The sequence below is a fragment of the Phocoena phocoena genome, chromosome 9 (assembly GCF_963924675.1).
Source record: "Phocoena phocoena chromosome 9, mPhoPho1.1, whole genome shotgun sequence".
NCBI lineage: Eukaryota > Metazoa > Chordata > Mammalia > Artiodactyla > Phocoenidae > Phocoena > Phocoena phocoena.
Window position 1 is genome coordinate 105,285,948 of NC_089227.1, and position 20,060 is coordinate 105,306,007.

Below are 20,060 nucleotides of genomic sequence, written 5' to 3' on the forward strand. Positions count from 1 at the left end.
ACGGGACTCAGCATACTCTGGGGAATGCCATGGAGGGGCCGGGCAGGAGGGAGGGGACGGGGGAGCCCTGGGTGACACGCCCCTTCTCAGCAATCCACCCAGAGCAGCTCCTCCATCCCCCGACTCCGGGATCCCCAGGCGGGGGGTGGGAAGAAGGTTCTGAAAGCACGGTCCTCAGCGTGGCAGGAGGGCTGGCACCGCCGGCCTGCAACGGGCTGAGCCGCGTATCCCCTCAGGATGGATAAAGTGGAGTCCTGACCCCCAGGACTTCTGGATGCGGCCTTTACAGAGGGGATCAAGTTACAGTGAGGTCATTAGGGTGGGCCTGAGCCCCGGGTTCCTGCAGCTCCTGCAAAGTGACGCACCCCCGATAAACCCTCCCCTACGGGAATCTCGGGCAAGAGTCCGAGGACACGTTGGCAGCTGGTGTGGGGCTTCCAGGAGGACAGGCATCTGTGGGCAGGAGACCGGAAGACAACTCTGAGGCTGACCCTCCAGCGGACGCATCTCCAAGTGACAGACGCCTCTGGGATCCTTTCACTAAAGGCGGAACTCAAGACTCTCTGATTTCAAGGCCGGCGAGGCTCCGGCTCTGGAGGTGACCACCTGGAGGGCGTTTTAACCTTAACCCCTCCGTGCCTGGTTCCCCATACGTGAAGTGTGTCCGCCTGGCGGGACCCTGGAGGGGATGCGCGTGGGGCGCCCAGGACGGCTCGACAGAGCTGCTCTGTAGGAAGCTGGGCAGTGGGAAGGGGTTTGCCCTGTGTGCCTGCCTCTAGTTTTCTTCACCCTCCTTCAAGCAATTCCGAGTCTTACGGGTTGAGGACTGAAAAGGGGTTTCTGGAATATTACATTCCGAGGGCTCTTACGAGCGTCTCCAGAGTTCAGCTTTTTACGTGGAAATTAACTTCTGCTTCCACGCTACCCGGCTGCGTGGCAGAAGCTGCTTACATGTTATTGAGACGGACGGCCCCTCCGTGTCTTAGGGGGACGACTGTCCAGTCCCAGCCGGACCACGGCCACGCCTGGCAAGGAGACACACATCACGCACTTTCTAGATAAACGTGGCTGAAATGTCAGAAAGGGGGGGTGGGGGCCACCTGCGCTGCCGCTGCCACTGGCAGACGATACTTATTTCATTTTCCGTGACTATTTACCTTGATATTGAATAACAATCGAATCTGTCACTATAGCAACTGCCTCATCACACGGCACCTCGCCCGCTTTAACCACGGAAAGGACTGAAAAGACACCCGCGGGCCCACGTGACAGGCTGCTTTATGTAGCATTTCAGAGGAAAAGGGCGCTGCTTGTAATAAACTCATATTTGCCAATATGTCAAGCGCAGTTAATTACACCGAACGCATTTGCGCGTGGTTTTCTTCACTTTTGAGAAATAAGAGACGGGTATGAAGAGCGGCGGCTAGCGCTGCATCGGGCGGAGGGTGCCGAGCCCCGAGGGGGCCCAGCCAGCAGAGGTGGGGATGTGCCGCCATGGAAGGGCCGTATGGCTGCCCCTGAACTCTGACCTCTATCACGACATCTCAGCCTGTGTGGGGAATCCTCGGGGCAGCTTCGGACAGGCCGCTGCAAATATTTTAATGCAGTTTCACGCAGATTTCCCTTTTTAAACATAAATTAGGAATACTGACAAGTAAACAAGCTTCTCTTAGGACTGATGCACATTTTGCACCATGTTCTCTGTCTAGAAACACAGATTTGAATAAAACAAAGGGGATGGGCACACAGTTACAGCGCTGAGGAGCCAGGGCCCACGTGGACGGGCACCGGGCAGGGCCCTCGGTGGCTGAGGACACCCCTCGTCCCAGGTGACCGCGGGTGTCCGCCTTCTGCTCTCTGGGCGCAGCCGGCCTGAGGCTGGCAGGCGTGCGGGAGCCGCCGGGGTGGAGGGTGGATGGCAGCCCCACCGAGGAGTCCCGGAGTCCTTGCGGTTCCAGCGCGCACTGGGGAGCACCCAGCATCATCTCAAACTCACCTCGGAGTCCTCACCCAAGAGACCCTGTCAGCTCCAACACCGTCTCCGTCTTATTCGTTATACTTAACTGCAAACGCTACCGACTTCTCCTTCACGCACTCTCGAGTCCGCGGCTCTGTCTCTATCTGACAAGACCCATCCTCCACCTGTCACAGCCCTGCACCTGCCCGGGGCATCAGGTGGGATCCTCCAGGCCTCTCCTGCCCCTCTGCTGTCCACACACGCCAGGGCTCTTTCTCCTGAATTTCTAGATATGGGCCTTGATCTGAACCCAGGATATTTTTAATTACTTATTGCGTCCTGCTTGTGCATATACACACAGCACCGTCTTCATAAATATGCGATGACTCAAGTTATTTGAAACATTCTCTACAGCCACCTGGGAGCCACACCACGCACACGTGGTGGTGTTTCCTCTTGTGTCCTCACTTATTTAAAAGCGAGTATGTGCTCAGTTACTTTGGTTGCGTGTTTTTTCTTTATTAAAACTAAAAATGGTATTGAAGATAAAACGACAAAGAACTATACACACACATTGAACCGATATCCATCTCCCAGTTTGACTCCAGACCTAGAATTATGTGGATGTAACCACAGGGGAGACTTGGTGAAGTGTGCACGGACACCTCTATACCTTCTTTGCAACTTCCAGTGAATCTATAATGATTTCAAAATAAAAAGTTAAAAAATGGGGGCTTCCCTGGTGGTGCAGTGGTTGAGAGTCCGCCTGCCGATGCAGGGGACACGGGTTCGAGCCCTGGTCCGGGGGGATCCCACATGCCACGGAGCGGCTGGGCCCGTGAGCCATGGCCGCTGAGCCTGCGCGTCCGGAGCCTGTGCTCCGCAACGGGAGAGGCCACAGTGGTGAGAGGGGCCCGCGTACAACAAGAAAAAAAAAAAAATGGTACTAACAAAAATTTTGGAAAAGGAGAGAACTCGCTTATAATCCCACCAACCCCGTTCTAGAGCTGACCTCACATTTGCACGTGGTCCTCCAGCCCGGATCTGTGGGCACAGACAGTTTACACAGCTGCCCTTAAGTTCAGAGGTGTCACAACGATTTTTAGCGAAATGACTGAGTCCGTTTATTTGATTACTATAATATAATTAGTTACCTTCCTCTGTTTTATACTTAGGTCAGTTTTGGTTTTTCCAAAGCTTTGTTTTTTCCTTTTCTTAGCTAGTGAATGATACTCTTAAGATAAAATTCTGGGAGTATGATTACTGATCTGAAGGGTAAGTGTTTTTTGTTTTTTGGTTTTTTTTGCGGTACGTGGGCCTCTCACTGTCGTGGCCTCTCCCGTTGCGGAGCACAGGCTCCAGACGTGCAGGCTCAGTGGCCATGGCTCACGGGCCCAGCCGCTCCGTGGCATGTGGGATCTTCCCAGACCCGAGCACGAACCCGCGTCCCTTGCATTGGCAGGCGGACTCTCAACCACTGCGCCACCAGGGAAGCCTGAAGGGTAAGTTTTTTTAAAGCAATAGATTCCCACTGTCATGCTGCTTTCTAAGAGTCGAGGTTAAGTGTTAGCACTCTTGATTTTATTAAAGAATCGAGACTATTACCCATAAGTACCTCTGTAACCACTTCCAAGGATGAGGCTTCGGACTGGATGCCGGGATGTTACCAGGTACCCGCAGGCTCCTTACTGGAGGGTCCTCTGACGCGTCCGCCCCCCGGCCCTCAGCTGCCACGGGGCTTCCCGCCTCACCGCAAACTTGTCTGCCCCCCAGGTCCGAGAGCCAGTCACCCACTGACACGGCCACAACGCGCTCCTGCAAGCCAAGTGCCCCATTGCCTGTGAGTCCCGACTGCACACCTGCTGGTGTTTACTAAGTGTGCTAAAGGCAGGTGCCGGCTCCGTCCACGCGTGAAAAGCGACACGTGGGGGGTGACAGCTTCCCCTCAAACTGAGGACCACGTGGAGCTGCGTCCCACCGTCTTCGCTGGGGGTGGGGTCACTCTGTGCCTTCTCCACGCCTTGGCAAAGGGCCCTCGACGTCAAGTCTTCCCCCAAGTCCATCCAGACCTGTGGCCTGGTCTCCGGGGACTCGGCTGGACACTTGCTGCCCCGAGGGTCCCCGTGACTCGGGCCATCCCCGCCTGCATTTCTCTGCCCACTGATGTGTGATGCCCAGTTGCTCTCAGAAATCCCTAAACCACTGGGCTCAGGTTTTGGTAACGCTCATTAAAGCAGCAGCATCCCTTCCAGCAGACAGACGATGACCAAGTGGGGTTTGCAGAGGAAATGAGCCATTTTCTCAGACATCCATCACGGACCCCCGTCCCACCTGCTCGGCCTCATGGGACGGCTGTCAGGCACACACACCCACCAACACACACATCGCACGACAAAGTCACACTGACTTGTGGGGGCAGGAGCACGACCACGGATTCGTAGACTCTCAAGGGGCTCTGGGGATCGACACAGTCTTGGCCACAAAAATCCTTTCTTTGGACAAAATCCTACCCAGGACCCCAAACAGTGACTGAGCAAGGGAAGCTCAGTGGGTTAAACCAGCGTGTGGACGGCGGTTTGCTGGGGCCCCGCGGCCTCCCGCCCCTGTAGAGCAGAGCTCTGGAAGCCCAGGGCTCTTTGAAGTACCTGAAACCAGGTCTGACATCCCACGGCATGAGTGGTGGGTGCAGGACACACTGCCCCAAACACGACACCTCGGCTGAAGGTGTCTCCAACCTTGTCCACACCCTTGTCCCCGAAGCAGGCCCGAGACCCTCGTGGGAGCTGTGCCCGCCCTGTACCCGGTTTGCTGCAGACCCACCTCGGGTCCCCACGCCCCCCGGCCCTCCCCACCAACCCATCAGAAGGCGGCCGGTCTACCCACGTCTGCAGGCTTCACCCCCTTACGTGTCCCATGAAACTCAGATTAAATAAAGGTGCTGCTTCGCTCCTGTTTTCTGTCTTCATCAGTTTACCTTTTGGAGCCGAGGACCCTCAACGGGTCCAGGAAAACCTCCTCCTCTCTCTTCCAGAACCTGCATGGAGGCCTGTCCCCTCCTGCCTGACTTTGCCTGGGAGGCAGCCCATCCGGGGCTGAGCGGGGCGTCTGCACCGGGAACGCGCTGCTTCTGGGTTTCCCTGTTGAAGCCCCGAGCCTCCCGCGGCTGCACTGAGACTCCTGCTGAAACGTGGGCAGGTTAATCGTTAATCATACTGCGTTTATCACACTATCGAGAACTTAGGAAGTTACGACTTATTTCAGATACACCTTGGAAGCCACACTCATGGAAATGCTCGCCTGGGGACAATCATCTATTTTTCTTCCAAATATTTGAGTTTTTCTTGGTAATATCATAATCTCCCTTTGGAAGAAACATGACTTTATTCATCTGAAAAAATGTGAAGACTTTCAAGATATCAGAAATTAGATTTCGAAACACGTCAAAATACTACCCATCTATCAGGAACGTGTGTGTCTACTGTAGCCTGTTCCTTTCCTTTAAATTTTGTTTTGAGATATTTCCATTTGGCTTAAAAGGTTTTAATTCCGCTATCTGTCATCACATGTTGAATCACAAGCACCAGGGAGACATTCGGTAAATGCTGCTAGATTTCGAGGAATCAAAGTCTGCTTTACTTTCCAGAGTCAGGAATTAGCAGAGACATTCATGCCGAATACGTTCCAAAGGAAACCAGAAGCAACAAAATCAGGCTCAATACTGCAGGAGGCAATTGAAATTAGAAAGGGAAGTATTGTTAGCTTTTTAAAAATATCTCTGCTCCCATTTTCACGATCCAAAACTCACTCCAAATATACAAACGCTCCTTCCCTCCATCCAGACTGGAGACTGGTCAGGCAAAGCTGCATGGAATGTGGGTTCTGGGCTTGAGAACCCACCAGAATGACCCCCGACAACTTCAAAAGTGACAGCAAAACTGCCTTTTGAAATGGAAAACTGCCACGTGCAAGAGGACAGGAGACTGGAGAGCTGGTCTGTGTGGACCAAGGAAACCCCTGGGGCCCTAAGAAGGCAAAGGTGGCTCAGGGAGAACTAGGGTGGACAAGCCGCTCACCCACGTTTCCATCGGTGAATGAAGTACCAGTAAATGGTCTGGGAGGTGGCCATTTTCTGCCCCCAGGGAGGATGAGGTCAGGCTCTGGCCACTTGGGGACCAGAGAGGAAGCAGATCAGACTCGATGAAAATGCAGGAGGGGTGCAGCGGGGGTTCTGTTCTGCCCTGTGCCGCCCCCCCCGCCTCCTGCCCCCAGTCTAGGCGGGACTGCCTGCCCCCATGTGAGACGGGCACCTGGAACAGGCAGAGGGTGTCCCTCCGAGGTTAGGTTGTCATCTTCACAGACAAGCCGAGAGCAACTCAGGCTCCCAGTTCCTGGACAGCATGTCACCAGCTTCCAGTACGGAGCCGAGGAGCTGCGGCAGGGCCAGGTGGTGGCGGGACATTAAAAGCCCTGCTCTGCCCAGGCTCGGGGAGCGCGTCACAGGTCTCCAAGGACAGAAAGGCAGGGGCCGGCGGCTGTGCGTGCCTGGAACACAGCGAATGGGCCCGGCTGCAGGTAGACTCTGGGGTCATCACCATGCAAACAATATAAAGCCCATGGCCTCAGGGAGACGCAGATCCCACAGAAAGAGGCGCTCAGAGCAGCCGGGCTTCAGAAGGTGAGTCAGCAACGCTCAGGACACTGACCGCTGCAGATGGGCCGACAGCTGAGGTTCTGGGGCTGCAGATGGTGGACCGTCCAGTGGACGGTGGGGGCCAGGCCTGGCCGGGTGTCAGGAGCAAGCAGGTGCTCATGTGTCCGCACGAGGGATACAGACACACGTGAGGGTAGTTTTGTGTTGAAGGAGACGGGGAGCCAGTGGGAGGCAAAAGCGCTGACGTGGTGAGACCAGCGTCCCGGGAGCTCTCACTTTAGTGAATCAGAAAACACTGGAGCATATCTGTGTGCTGACCGGATGGGGCCAGGGAGACGGAGCAGTGGCGACGCAGGAGAGGGGACGAGAGGACAGGAAGGAGGCTGTGGGGGGCACCGTGCCCGGAGGGAGGGGGTGTGGGCTCCCCGAGGGAGGCGCGGGTCTCCGCGCAGGGATGCAGGCGGCAGGTCACAGATGGGGCGGCCGTGTGTGTGTGCGCTGGGCGCTGCCTGCTGGGCGCGAGGAGGGTGGTGGGCGGTGAGCATCCTCTGGGATCTGTGCCTGTGACTTCTAGTGCGATGAGTCTGCAAAGTCCTAACACAGCGCCTCCACCCTCCCCGCTGCCCAGGAACCGCAACCACGGGGCGGGCGGAGGACCGGGCGGCTCCAGGCACCTCCCAGCCCCCGGCTCTGCACCTTGCCCCCCTGGCCCTGCCTGCCCCCTGCTCCAGGGCGGCCCAGCCCGCCTCTGTGGAACACACTCCCTGCCCCCCGCACAGGGAGGGGTTAGGGTTAGGCCCAGCGCCTGAGCTTCCTCTGACCCCAGAACACCAAGGGCCCCAACCCAAGTCAGTCTGGACTTGCCCCCGGCCGCTGGGCACCAGGGCTGCTCCTGAAGGAGGGACACCTGCGGAGGCCAAGGGACGAGGGGGAGGGGAGGGGCTGAGGGTCAGAACCTTCCGTCGCGGGCCCGGATCCTCCAAGCCCTCCGCCAGTAGTCACTGCACCCCATGTGGTACAGATGGTCTTAGGGGCCCACAGACTCCCGGCCGCCAAAGTTACTGTGAGTTTCGGGAGAAAAGACCAGGATGTCCTCAGCTGTCAAAGCCTCATCAACCCAGCCCCACGCTCAGATGAGTCTGCGGTCACCGAGCTGCCCGCCGCGTGCCGGGAACACGGTGACTTCAAGGCCAGCGCCCCCTGCGAGGCGCCCCCGGCGAGGCGCCCGCCCACTGCCTGCAGAGCTGGAGGCTCCGTCTGCGGAGGACCAGCCACTAAACGAGCTCTTATTTCAAGAGCCGGGACTGTGCCGGCCGAGCAGAGCCTCCCCCAAAGACAGCGGCTGGCCTTGGAGTGGCTCTGCGGGGGCATCTCCGCCCTGGGCAGGAGCATCGTAAGTAAGTGCCCTTAATAGTTAATTACTGTCACGGCGGGTGCCGTGACATCCGGGATTTCAGACGTGCGAGCACAGACAGCCACCCCCGAGAGGAGTCGCGTCCGCCATTGTGCATACAACTCGTCAATCGCCCACGATACGGGGCCCAGGCGTCCACCAGGGCCTGGGGCTGAGTGCCAGCGGCTCTAATTGCTGATGGAGAGTTTGGTCAAGTACCTGCTCTTGAGGCCAGCGCAGCGACGTTGGGACACGACGCCTCTGAGGGTCATTAAATTTATCTGCAGTCCTCCTCTCATACCCCACGCCATACGCGTCTTTAGCAAGGAAGACGAGAGCGTGCCCACCAGACCCAGAGGAAAGAGCAACTTCTCTTGCTATATAGACCCAGCAACTGAGAATCGTCTGAAGGAGGAAGTACACGTTTCCGAAGCATCCAACGTTCTCTTAGCCATGACCGCTTTTTCTTGGGGACACACCGAATCACGATTTCAAAGGCAACCAGACAGTGTCAGGCGAGCCCGGCATGGCACGTCAGCACTTCTGCCGACGGGACGGGAGGACTCCTCCGGCCCAGACGCTGGGGCCGCCGCTACCACAGCCCCCCGACTGGTGCCGACTGACCTCTGCCCCCAGCCCGAGCCTGCCAGGCCGCCCGGGCCACACTGCCCGCAGCTACTCACCGAGCCGACTCCGGTCTGAAGAACTCTCAGTCCAGACATTTTTTCCAGTTGGTCCTTGTTGTCAACTGTTAGGGGAAATTAAGAAGTAAGCGGTCAGCTTTGAGAGGCAAGCGTTCTCCAGACACCCTGAGCGTCTCCCTCTGCAGACACTTCCATAGTCACTGCCAGATCGCCGTTTTAACGGGTGCTGTGGACAAGCCTGGGGCAGAAACCGGGGCAGGGGGCTCGCCACCGAGGGGCCGGCAGATGTAGGACCAGGACGCAAGTCCCTCCAGCTTTGCCCACAGAACGTCCATAGGAAATTCACAGTATCCTTGTGAAGACTGGTTGAGAAATGGTGGGCAGACCTGCTTTGCAAACTGTAGGGCTTTACTTTCGAACGATAGGATGGTTACAAGTGTATAATCATTGGGAACTGGGTTCCACTCACAAGCATTCCGCATTCACAAGACAGACTCGCTAGCAGGCGAGACTGAACGGCGCCTTCGTTCCGTGAGTCCTGGGAGCTGCTGTACCCCTCTTACTCCTGCCCCAGGAGAATATCCTATAATAATTTGCCTCCACCACAATCAACCCTCATCCTAGTTTGCTCCTGACTTAGAGCGAGGAAGCGTCTCCGAGAATAAATTACCCTCCGTGTCAGACCAAGCGGATTGAGCCCTGGAACAATTAGCAGCCAGAGAGGAAGCCCAGTTAATCCCGATGCCAGCACGGCAAACCCGCGGTCCCCACCTCTTGGAGAGGAAGTGTGTCACAAAGCAATTGACCTTGGCTTACGATTCTGTAGAAGTATTCTTTCGGATAAAGCCCCTGTCATTTTGGAAATGAAACCCAGAAAAAAATAGATTTTATTGCAAACCCTAAGAAGGAAGAGTGCATTGCAACTGTGATCAATGCATAACGAGATAGCAAGAAAATAGCAATTGCTTTCACTTCTTATTGTAAAACGCCTACGTTAGTCTTGGGTAATGAAATTATATCTTTCAGAGGGATACAAACCGGATCCTGCTATGGCCTGCCTCCCCTGCCTCTGGGGCTCTCTCATCGTCTGGTAGAAAGTTTTCCTTTGAACAAACCAACGTTATTTCTTACATTTAGGTAATTATGCAAGCACTGGGGCGGGGGGGGGGGGGGGCGGGCAGATGCCAACCTGGGGTTAGATAGAGCACCAGCACTTTAAGAGCCTCTAAGCTGGGGGGGTGCCGAGGGGCAGGGAGGGCCAGTGGCCCAAAGGTAAACCTTGAATGGAGGAGAATATTCTTAAGAGATAGAGTATAAAGCAATTGATTTTCATGTTCCCCTGTGAACAAAGGAGGCATTTCGCTGAACGACAGGCTCCTTGGGGATAATAGTGAGTCTTTAACAGGCTGACGGACACAAAGCACAAAGTAAAGATGGAAATTAAAGTGCTCCACCATTGCTGCCGAGAAGCGACAGGCATTCCAGGCTCAGGAAGGAACAAACCAGCCGGGCAGTAAGATGCAGATGACCCGGTCCAGGGGTCAGCAAAGCTGCCGGGAAGGCCAGGTGGAGACACCTGAGGCTCGGCCGCCATGGGTCCCCAACCGGGCGGGCAGTGTGACGGCTGCGGGGATGGGCCTGAGGGACAAGGGACAGGTCCTGACTGTCCTGCACAAGCCCGCGGAGCCTCGAGGTGACTGTGGGCCTTGCTCGCTGCCCGAAGACCCACGCCCGCTCCCGACGCTGTTGCAGAAGGTTCTGTGCCTGGGCCCTGTCCCCGTTCCACACGTGGCGGGAGAGTCAGTCTCAGCACAGCTTCCCTGTGTCCCCCAAGCACCACTGCCACAGGCCAGTCCAGGGTCTGGGCCGGCTCCTCGCCCCAGGCCCTGGCAGCCGCTTCCCCGCCAGACACGCCCCCAACCTCTCCCCTCTGTGAACACAGCTCCGGCCCCCGGTGGGGTGCGGAGGGGGAGGGGAGCCGCAGCGCCCGGTAGTGGTGAAATGTACAGACGACTGGCTGGGTATCGAGGCCTCTTGTCTTTAACATAATTACCTGCAAGTGCGTAAAACTTAATTTTTCATAATGGCTGTGTTTAATAACCGGCTCAAAAAATTCCTGAAAAAGTAAATACGAGCTCCAGTAACCGGTCCAGCTGGCTCCAGCCCCATCCGTACAGTACTTTGTTTCTACCCAAAGTCTAGGTCTTAACATGTCACGTTTCCTCGATTCTACAATGCGTGTTTCCCCGCATCTGAACACGTCTGCGGTCGGGCTGTTCCAGCCACCATCGTGGGAACGGGGCCCACTATAGACCGACCTCGGCTCATGGCCTCAGAGACTGTGGAGGAAAGACACGTGTCCTCGTTTCTACCAGAAAATTTCCCACGGGCACCTCCGACAAAGCAGAAACGTCTAGAAGGGGCATCATCTGCTTGGAAGGTCACCCCGGAGCCTGAGCAACGTTCCTGACGGCGGCACCATCCTCGGAAAACCATGGGCGTCGCCTTGGAAAGTGATGTCATCTCACCCTCATGGTGACCCGTCCCCAAGTGCGGCCACTGCGGACCCTCCGGGCTGACCGCCTCTCAGGGTCCACGTCCTGCCTGAGGGTCCAGCCAGGGAGCCCAGGGACCCAGACTCGTGCCGACAAGGGGTTGCGTCCATTAAGGGTTTGTCACTGAGAACTGACACAGCACTCCACGGAATTGTCCCTGAGAAACGAAAACCCTGGGATGGATGGGACGGACGTGCTGGAGGTGCGTCCCGCGGGCAGTCGGAGCGTCTGGGATCCACTGGAAAGCGGCCTGGACGTGACCTCGTCCCTCCAGCCTCAGCGCGAGGGATCGCTGTCTTCCCGGTCGTTCCATTAACCGCTACGGGAGTCCCAATAGTGTCACCTGTTCCGCAGGTGTGATAAATCAGGTGGGGCAGGCGGCCCATCGCTGTCACCTGGGTCAGGACGTCACGTCTGTCCCCTCTCTGCTCCATCCTCCGATCCTATTATGTCCCTCACATGACGCAGGGTGTCAACCACCCCTCCCCAAAGTGGACCTCCTCCAAATAACTGCACGCGTGGGCACTCACACACGGGCGCACACACACAACCAGGGCAGACCCCGGAGCAGCACCCCGCGGGGAGGACTGGTCACCACTGTTCAGCTTCACACCAACCCACAGGTTCTGTTCTATAGCGGCTGTTGTTCAGCAAGCGGTGAACCTGCCCCCAAAACCCCACTTTGTCCACATTTCCTTGTGTTTTCCAAGGACAGCATGAGCCTCTGCATCTCGCTGAGGCTGTCCCCACCAGGGGCTCTTTGCACGAGGAGCCTCTGCCGTGACGCCCATGGGACCTCCTGAGGCCGTGGCGCCTCCTAACAACTCGAGCCAGAACCGTGAATCATGCCACCTTCGCATCCACCTCTAGCCCACCTCCATCCTCGTGCAGAGAGCGACAGTGCCCCGAGGACCTGCCTGGAGCTGGGGTCCTCCGAGAACCCACCCAGGGCCCCCATCTCCCTGCCCTCAGCCGAGAAGTGCCCGCAGAGACGCTGGTGCGGTTCCCAGTCACGCCTGCAAGTCCCCTCGGCAGCTGGCGCACGCGCGTCCGTGGGACTCCAACCCGCTGCTCGTGGTTTCGTGCTCTTTTGCGAACTTCTCAGTCTTGGGCATCAAGTCCTTTTCAACAAAGCCTGTCTCGCTCTGTATTTAAGTTTTTCGTCCTCTGGAATTTCTCATTGGTGGGGATGGTAGCCAGAGACACTGTAATGGTGCCTTTTTCCCAGCATGTGTGAAAGGTACACAATTTATCTTAAGCACAGCCCTTTGGGGTTTTTTTGTTTGTTTATCTATATTTATTTATTTTAGCTCAAACTGACCTAAAAGAGCAACAAGCCCAGTAGTCTTGAGCACATTTTGTAACTCTCAGGCCATTCCGGAATCTTCCCCGGCATCATTCTTACACATTCACCGCTGCGTATATTTCCTCTGAGACTTCCCTGCACAGCTGCATGGACTTCCTCTCACCCATCCCTTCTGCTCAGCGGGACTGGATCTCATACGTTCGTACGTGCTATCCCTCACCCAGATGTACGCCGTGACCTCCATCAGGCATTCAGACTTGGTTCACGGGCACCAGCCCCCATGCTCCCCTCCCGGCCAGCAACCACTCCTCTCTGGAAACACGTTTAACTGCAGCATTACCCTCCACCGGGGCGTGAAACTCACTGCCACTTTTTCGGGCTTTGCTGAGGCCTTTGAGAGGAAAAGAAAAGCTTTGCTGTGGCTACATGTTCTGTCGAATGTCGGCTCCAAGTTATTTTCATGGCCAAATGCAGACCCGGAGCCGGTGGGCGTGAGCCACCAGCAGGCCAGGACCGAGAGACCCCAGGAGGAGCTGCTTTAATAAAGCCGAGAACAATGCATAAAGCCCATTCTTATCTTCGCGGGAGACAAAAAGGGTTTCCAAACACAAAAAGAAGTCCTTTAAAATTAAATTCGCTAGATGAAGGATATGCAAACTAGCTGGGGGAGCAGAACCCTACAATGTTCTCAAGATTCTGCAATAGCCTATTTAATTAGTATTTTAATTTATCAGAATAATTCTTTGCACTTGACAATTTATGCAGCATTCCATATAATTTAAACACGTAGCTACAGTGGAATAATTTTGCCTCTCTCTTTATCCTCGTGATTTTAACCTGAAAGGGTGTGCAGAAGTCTTTTCTGTGATCTAAATTGCTACAGGGACAACTTAACGGCCGTGGCCCATTAGAAAGCCCGAGGGCGGGGAGCGGGGGGTGCGGGAGGTGGGCAGACACCAGGGGGCTGGGGTCCTGGGGGAAAGGGTGGAGCCGGCTTCTGGCACAGCCCAAAGCACTGCTCCTGGGGTTACCGATCTGCATCCCCTGCGTATTTCCACCCTGAGACACATGCACCTGCTCTGCACCTGGTCCCACCCAGAGGCGTCTGCAGAAGTGGACAGTCTAGACCGTTTGGGGGCCACTGACTGGACCCACTGTCCCCCACGCCCTGGGATCAGCCTTATTGAAATCGCACGGCCTCCGGTCACCAGCCCGGGAAGTGACTCGACCCTCCCGTACACTCTCCCTCTGCTCGGAACCCGTCAGGCTGAACTCCTCAGTCCTGGGAAGGGGAGCAGGCTCGAGAGAAGGCTGACCCCGACGCTCCAGTTGCCTGGCCCCCTCATCGGCGCTCTGGGCAACCTCGCCCGCACCTCCCTTTTTTTCTCTCAGGGTCAAGGGGGTGTTTCAGAGCGGGCGGTCGCGTGAGCAGCGGTCCTCCCAGGACCAGAGGTGAGCTGCCCGACACCTGCCCGAGGACAGGTGGAAGGCACCGGGCCGAGCCCCCGCTTCGGGCTTGGCCGCACTGAGGCACATACCCCAGGGGCCCTGGCAGCTTGTGCCCTGCAGACCCGCAGGGTGAGGGGACGGGGCCGCAGCAGGACCCGAGCGGAGGTGCTGAGCCCGTCATCGACAGGGCCACCCTGGCTGAGCTGAATGCCCTCGTGTCCTCTGGGCGACACGCTGCTGCCACCTAACGCCGCGAGGGTTTTGAGCTGAGGAGGGGCCGGGGAGGGTCTGAACGGCAGGGCAGGAAGGAGTGCAGGGCGGGGGGGGCCGGGGGAGAGGAGACACAAATTAATTAACTTGTCAAACCTGCCTCTCAGCCAGAAAGCAAAGGATTCGTGCCCGAAGAGGCCCCGTTTCCCAGCGGGGCTGCATGCCCAACTCTCGAGTTTCCCTGCATCTCGGTTTGCTGTTCCTCAAGTTTCCACGGACCGTCCCAGTACCTGCAGCAGCGGGAAAGCATGTTGCTCCTGGAATGACACCTGTTAGTTACCCGTCTCCGGTATGTCAGTCTGGATGGGACGCCACGAATTGTGCTCCTGGCTCATCGCGTTGGCAACCAGATGCACATTGAAGCTAAACTGTACGTACTTTATTTTTATAAAAATAACTACAATTCGATTACATGTTCAAAAAATAGAAAAAAAACCTCAGCTTTATTTAAATACTTTAGATTTAAAGCTTTGCTGTTTGTTAATTATATTTTGTTTTTATAACGATAATAGTTCATTTAGAATTTTTTTTAAAATGCCTTTTTGAAGGCATATAAATTTAATTTGCAACTTCATATGTATTTTATATTTCTGATGAAAATACTTTCACATTTTATATACTGTGTACAGCTGGATCATTTCTGTCTAAATGCACAGATTTTATGAAAATGTTCTTTAAACAATATTATCGGTGATTTTGTGAAACAAAGGGAAGAAAATACATTTATAAATAAATGCGCTATAATTTAGGGACTGTGTATCCTTTAACTCATTACCCACCCAAATTCTGCTAACTCACTAAGACAATACCCAAACATGCAAGATAATAATTCAATCCAGCTGTCTTTTCTATTTGGCTGCAAACCCCATAGCTTTATGCATATTTAACCATTTTTTCACTACGAATATATATTTTCCAAGTATAAAGGTAGACTGTCAACAGCTCGTTAGCCTGACGCAGACTTTTCATTGTTAGAAACCCAGCGCGGGGCCGTGGTTTGTGCTTGGCCTGGGTCCCCAGCACTGGGGCAGCTGATTCCCAGCAGGCAGCCCGGTGGCCCCGTGACAACGCGAGGTGGTCACATCATCCTCTCCTGGGGGCACCCCTCACTCACGGTCAAGTCTCAGGTTCCTGTCACAGGTGCAAGGTCTTCACGCCCAGGTGGCGCCGCCCTGCGGGCACCCCTGACCACCGCTGCGGTGCCCCATCCAGCCTGAGCATTCCCAGGGGTGGGGAGGGGCGCTCCTGCCGCAGGGCCTTTGCACCTGCCGTTTGCTCCCGGGGCCCCTGGGTCCACATGACTCGCCTCCTCCACGTCTTGGTTTAAAGTCACCTTATTTCCACCCAGTATCAAATCGCCCCTCACCCGTGTGGTCCTCCGCTCCCCGGCCAGCTTTACTTTTTCCCCTAGAGCCATTATCCCCAGAAAACAGAATGCGCGCGAACGTAGCTCAACAGACAGGACATTCCCGGGAGGCAGGGTGGGCCCAGGCTTAGGACAGCGTCAGCACACGGGAGGTGCTGGGGGAACCGGGACGCGATGCGTAGAGCGAACAAGCGAACTCAGGCCCTGCTGGTGTTTTCTGCCCTGTTACTCTTACCAGGACCATGAATCACCAGGTTATCACCATCACACGTATGTGTGTGTGTTGGGGGGAGCTTTTCCACACCCACAGTTCCAGTGTTTGAATAAAGCGTCGACCCAAAGAAGTCCGAGGATGCCTACTGGACGGAGCATGCTCACGACGGAGGGTCTCCCCCCCCGCCCCCCCCCCCCCCCCACCCGCCGCTGTGAGCTCTGGCTCAAGCTTGCACGCAGCGCAGACGCCCTCAGGCTCCTCGGCTGAGGCTTCCTGCTTCCCACGCGGCACCCACTGCCCGAGTGTGACGCAGACCACGCGGGACTGGCTGTCCAGACCCGGCTGAGCGGCCGCAGGAGGGCGCTTGGTGGCTCTTGTGATCGCAGCCCCGCCCGTGACAGCACGGCCCCGGGAGGTGTCCTCTGTCCGTCATTCTACGTTGAGCCACCTACAGTAAGCGTGCTGCCACGAGATTTGGGGATTTGATTTTGCTAAACTGTCAGAGAGAATTAAAATAATCCCGGAGCATAACTGCTTCCCTGACACGCATATACCAGAACCCGAGACAGCACTTAAGGCTTCGTTCCCAGGGAGGGAAGGAGGAGGGTGGGGGAGTGTTGCAGACCGAAGTTACAGCAGCTTCCTCTGTACCTTCAGTCTGGTCTCCAAAGGGGGCGGAGCTGGCCGTCCCCAAAGGGCCTGCATCATTGTGTCCCTGTGCCCGCGGTGAGGCCTGGCACCAGAGACGGGCCTCCAGGCACCTCCCCATCAGGGGCCGCAGCGCCCTCTGGCTTCCTAAAAGGGGTTCTGTTTTGAGGAGACGCCACCTGACAGATGTACACGATGCAGAAGGGCTCGTTTCCACATCACCCAAGGCTCCCCGTGCTGAGAGAGCAAAGAGCAACATGGTTGATAAAGAGATAAAATTAATGCGTATTGGTTTACGTCCGTATGAAATACACCACATGTTTAAATGTGTGTCGCAGGTTCCTGGAAAGCATCTCCCTTGCCGACTCATGGGGACGGGACATTCTCTTGACTGTTAGAAATATTGTTTTGTTAATTTGTAATTCAAAAATATCAATATTTTACATCGGTATTTAATTAAAGATTAGACATTTTATAAAATATATATTGGTTATAAAGAATACTAAGACAGCAAACGCCCAGTTACTAACCCACCCTCTGCAAAAGAAATGCGGCGTTTCGGTCGCACCTGATACTCGCAGCATACATCATGGCCCTACTTAGTCCTCCCCATCAGACGTAGTGACTCCTCCGAATTCTGGGGTGACGGTTTCCCTTTCTGCAGACTTTGTCTCACACATGGGCACAGTGTTTGCTTTTGCTGGGTCTGAATTTAATGGGATGAAACGTCGTCAAACAGGTCCTCCTCCAACTTGCACCTTGCGCTGACCCTGGCGTTTCTGAGGCCCGACTGGGTCTCGCGTTGGCTGTGGTTTGTGTGTTCTCACTGCTCTCAGGCTGCATGAATACATTCAACACATCCTGACTGACTTTTCCAGTCAGTTGTCCAATCCAGGGGACCGCGGGCCTGTTCCTTCTTCACCTGCCTCTCAAGTGGTGTGGCCGTGAGCATCCCTGCCCATCTCCAGGCAGGTGGAGAGAATGCTCTCCAGTAGAATCGCTAGGACATAGAGTCCCAAGGTGACTTCACCAATTGACACGCCTGCCATCAGCTCACAAGCGTTCCCCCTGCTCCAGACCCTCACCAGTTTGTAGATGAACATTTTTGCCCATTTGGTAGCCGTTACACTGTATCTCCTGGTGCTTTCAATGTGTGTGTCTTCCATTTCTGATCAGGTTGAGCACGTTGTGTGTCTGTTCACCATTCATGCTTCCTCTTATATGAAATTCTTGTGGTGTTTTTTGCCCATTTTTCTGTTGGGCTGTTTGTCTTTTTCTTATTGCTTTGTAGGGGGTCTTGAGACATTCTGCACACGAATACTTGGTCAGCTACGTGTGTTACTACCTTATCTCAGTTTGTCATTTGGCTTATTTCACATTTCCTAATTTTAATACAGTCTAGTTTATCATTTTCTTTAAGGTTTTCACTTCGGGTATCTTGTTTAAAAAATTATCCTCTACCCCAAGATCATAAAGATATCGTTGTATATTTTCTTCTAAAAGCTTTAAGATTTGCCCTTCACAGGTGAGTCCTACCCCTGGGAGCTGATTTTGTGGATGAGGAGAGGTCGTTTTCTAAGCAGACACCTATTTTTGCCACACAATTTAAAGAGAAGGCCCTTCCTCCCTCCAGTCTGCAATGCCAGCTCCATCAGCAATCACTTCCACAATAGGGCCCACTTCCGGGCCTCCTGGGCTCGGGGTCCCCCAGTCTCTGTGCGCCCAGACCCGCCCCGTCTCACACGCCCCAGTACCTGGTACCTGCTGCATCACAGCACGGCAGCCTCTCACCCCGCTGCTTTCCTGCAGGGGTGCCCTGCCGGTTCTGGCTCTTTGCATTTTCTAATACACTTCAGAATCAGTCTGTCAAGTTTCCACATAAATATAAAAAATAAAACACAATAAAAAAATAAATCTTCTGAGATTTTTGTTAAAATTGTATTGAATCTGGAGGTTTGGGAGAATTAACATCTTTATTCTCAACCTGTGAGCAGGTAAATCTTCCCAGGTGTTAAGGCCTTCTTTCACATCTTTCAATAAAGTTTTGTAATTTTCTCCATAAAGGTCTTGCATATAAAAATATTTATTCCTGGTACCTCTTTTTCATTCTATGGTAAACAGTTATCATTTTAAAAACTATATTTTCTAAATTTTTAAAGTATAGAAATCCAATTGAGTTTTGCACATAATTTCATATAGAGCAACCCTCAACTATCTGACTAATTTATCTGGATTTTCCTTTGTGTTTCTGAGTAAATAACAAGATTGCCTGTAAAAAGTAATGGGTTTGTTTCCTCCTTTCTAACCCCACCTTCTCTTTCTTTTTCCTGCTTTACTGCAAGTTGATGGGACCCTCCCGTAGAACACTTCATAAACGTAGTGGATGCACACATCTTTGTCTGATTTCCGGTGCTGAAGGGGTATTTTCAATGTTTCACTATCAAGTATGATATTTCTGTAGGATTTTAAAATCAAGTTAACAAACTCATCCTACTTTACTAAGCATTTTTTTTATGAATGAATGCTAACTTTTAGCAAATGTTTTTATCGACATCTACTCAGATAACCACGATTTTTCTTCTTTAATCTATGCATGTGGTAGATTACATTCATTATTTTTCTAATGTTGGACCTTACATTGTTCATGATGTATTTTAAAAATAAATTGCTAGATTTAATTCCTTGTATTTGGTTTAGTTTTTGTATCTGTGCTTTTGAAGGAAATCCATCTCTAATTTATCTTCCTTGCACTGTCATTGTCGAGTTTGGTATCAGGGTTATCCTAACTCATGAGTTGAGGAGACAGGGGTGTTTTGTGTAAGACTGGGCTTATTTGAATGTGTAGAAGGAACGTGTACTTATAAAATATGTGGGCCTGGTGTTTTCTTCATGGGAAGACATTTACCTATAAATTCAATTTCTTCTTTGGTTATAGGACTATTAAAGTTTTCTATTTCTTCATTTTGGTTATGTTATCTAAATTTTCAAATAAACTATCACAACATTGTTCACCCTCTTGCTATCCTTTTATACACTAAAGCATCTTTATTTACATTCCACTTTTAATTCCCAATATAGTTTTTGCTTTCTTTCTCTTTTATCTTGACCATTTATGATAGAGATTTTTCAATTTTATCAGTTTTTTCCAAGAAGAAATATTTTGCTTTGCTTATCCTCTCTGTTTTATATTTGTTCTCTATTTCAGTCAGTTCTCCTTTTATCTTTTTTATTTCCTTCCTTCCACTTTACTTGGGTTTATGCCATTGTTCTTTTTCTAACTCTTAAATTAAAAACTTAATTAATTTAAGTCTTGTTTCTTTTCTAATATGAACAGTTGAAGCAATAAATTTCTCTCAAGTTTCTGCTTTTAAAGCAAACTCCCAAGTATTAAAATATACTTCAGTATTTCTATTATTCATTATTATTGATTATATGTTTAAAATTTCCATTTTGATATATATTCTCTCCCTCTCTCTCTCTATATATACATATATATATGTATCTTTTTGTGTTCTTTTACCTATGTCTCAAAAAGAACATATACCTATATATATTTTTTTCCAGTCTGTAAATCTCTGTTTTTTACTGGAACTTTTGTTCACTTACA

At 53.0% G+C, this 20,060-nt stretch overlaps 1 protein-coding gene across 1 annotated transcript in view; it reads right to left on the reverse strand.

Annotated features, from left to right (window-relative positions):
* Positions 1-20,060, reverse strand: part of PTPRN2 (protein tyrosine phosphatase receptor type N2) — a 523,279-nt gene that overhangs the window by 249,286 nt on the left and 253,933 nt on the right. Inside the window, exon 13 of the mRNA XM_065883635.1 lies at positions 8,685-8,749. Coding sequence (XP_065739707.1) covers positions 8,685-8,749 — 65 coding nt within the window. The remainder of the gene's footprint in view (positions 1-8,684; positions 8,750-20,060) is intronic.